The 2,124-nt window shown below is 63.3% G+C and overlaps 1 protein-coding gene across 1 annotated transcript in view; it reads right to left on the reverse strand.

Annotated features, from left to right (window-relative positions):
* Positions 1 to 1,858: 1,858 nt before the first annotated feature.
* The window catches only part of EMIHUDRAFT_211154 (hypothetical protein), a gene marked incomplete at both ends in the record, with an annotated part of 1,659 nt that continues 1,393 nt past the window's right edge, over positions 1,859 to 2,124 (reverse strand). Inside the window, one exon of the mRNA XM_005767990.1 lies at positions 1,859 to 1,951. Coding sequence (XP_005768047.1) covers positions 1,859 to 1,951 — 93 coding nt within the window. The remainder of the gene's footprint in view (positions 1,952 to 2,124) is intronic.

Here is a 2,124-nt window from a genome sequence, read left to right on the forward strand (position 1 = left end):
CTGCGTCACTGCAGGAGCGCGCTCCATTCGAGTTGTTGTGCTCTTCGAGTCTTAGAAAGGAGCAGCAGGTGCTGGCCTCTTAGCCGTCCGCACAGGTAACGCAAGGGCCATGTCCGCAACCGCGATTACCTCGAGTGCCGCCGCCGCCGCCGGTGGCTGCGAGGTGCGCCGCGCCCGCGCCCGCGCCCGCGCCGGGCAAGCCCATTCTGCCCGTCCGAGTCGCGCGCATTCGCGAGGCGCTCGCCCTAGCGCCGGGCCAGAACTTGGTCGCGACGAGCCGAGAGGCGGCAACCACGCTCGGATTGGACGCGGGCGGGGCGCTGCTGCCGCTGGTGAACCGGGTGGAGGCGCGTCTGGCGGAGCTGGGCCTGTGTTCTTGATATTTTTTGCGTGGATAGACGTGACGTTGGGCCTGATTGTGATTCGCGCGTGTGTCGTGTGTGTCAGAGTGAGAGGAAAATCGACGAGCCGTCACGTCTACACGGCTTTAAAAAACCTTTATGCATATGTGTGTGTGTACCTTACCTTACACCCAAAACAAAACCCGGAGATACACTGTGACACAAACACACACATGCCGTGGGGCTCCTGCCCGTGTCCGGGCGTGGAGATGCGAGGGTCGCCCCCCCTTGCCCCACCACTTTGTGTGTGTGTGGAGAAATCTACCTTACCACGATGGCAAACCGGTGTAGAGCGAAGTCGCCTCTATTTGTCACTCGCCATGCGCGTCCTTGGCTGACCCTCCAAAACTCCCTCCCCGCCGTTCGCGGCTCGGCTTGCGTATGCGGGTGGGAGCTTCGAGGACATGCAGGCGTCCCACCCCCTCCGGCCATCCCCCCGGCTCCCAAGCGCGCGGCCGCGACGCGCTGCGCACCCTCTTCCGCGCTGCACCCGCTCTTGGCACGGCCGTCGTCCGCCGAGATCACCTCCTCTTCGCGCCGCAGGTGCACAACCAAGGGCTGGCCACCTCCGTATCCATCATGATGAAGCCAATGGGCCAAAAAGGGAGAACGCTCCCCTCCCAGGTGGCCGGAGGGTACACCTCGGGTCGGCGTGCTGGGGGGGGCGCCGGTGCGCAAGCCCACTTTCCGGGCGACCCCGAGGGGGAGGAGGCCGGGCGAGTGGCAGCAATTCACTGTTAGTGTCCCGGGCCGCTGCGGTACCGTTTATACGGCCCCTCGTGACGTCTTTCCGATTTTGCATTGTGAGTCGTCCTCTGGCCAGCCGAGGGGCACCAGAACGGCATGTGTACTGGTGCTGGGTGCGGGTGCGGAACGGGCTTTTTTTAACTCGCAACCAAGCATACTATACAAGGACACCCTCGGGGGGGACACTCGGCGCATGTGCGACGCGTCAGGGTGGAGTTGGCGGTGGCCGAGCGTCGTCTCCAGATCGACTCGCAGCGCGGAGTCGAGGGGTGAAGCGCGTCGCGCTGCGACACTCGAGAGCCGGCTGGATGGCCGTAGGGCGCAGCCGACTTTGATGTCCTCGAAGGTCCGGTGCGCATTCGTCCTCTGAGACCCACGCGTACAGGAAAGGGGCGAGAACGAGGCCTTTTGGGCGGACATTTTGGGGCGCGCATCCGCAAGCGCGTTCCACACAGTGGAAGCCCTTGCTGCTCTGCGGTGATACAATCTCTGCGCCTCGCTGCAGCAGCAGCTCGACCACCCGCTGGTGGCCTTGGATGGCGGCGGCCATCAGCAGCGTGATGCCGCTCATAATTACGCACAATTAAGGGAAAGGGCCATAAAAGCTTAATTACGCACAAGTACTCTCTACACCACTCTAGACACTGACTCGAGAATCACTAGATACCAAGAGCACTCTCTCGAGCGTGTCCTCCCTCCACACGACAGCTCTATCTATCCAGGACCCAGCCGTACGGAACTACGCGGCCCTCGTCAAGGAGCAGCCAGCAGCGAAGCACGAGGACCATCCGGATCCGCAACGACTAGAGGGGGAGCTGGCGCGGCACCGAAGACAGGAGCTGGGGACCCGATCGTGCTCACGGATTTAGACTCTCGGCCGTCTCGGGCTGACGAGCGCACAGCGCACAGGCCGTCAGGAAGCCACCACTCGCGAACGCCCGTTTAGAGCCGTGCGGTCCGCATAACGCTGCATCAC

The sequence above is a fragment of the Emiliania huxleyi genome (genome assembly GCF_000372725.1).
Source record: "Emiliania huxleyi CCMP1516 unplaced genomic scaffold EMIHUscaffold_47, whole genome shotgun sequence".
NCBI lineage: Eukaryota > Haptophyta > Isochrysidales > Noelaerhabdaceae > Emiliania > Emiliania huxleyi.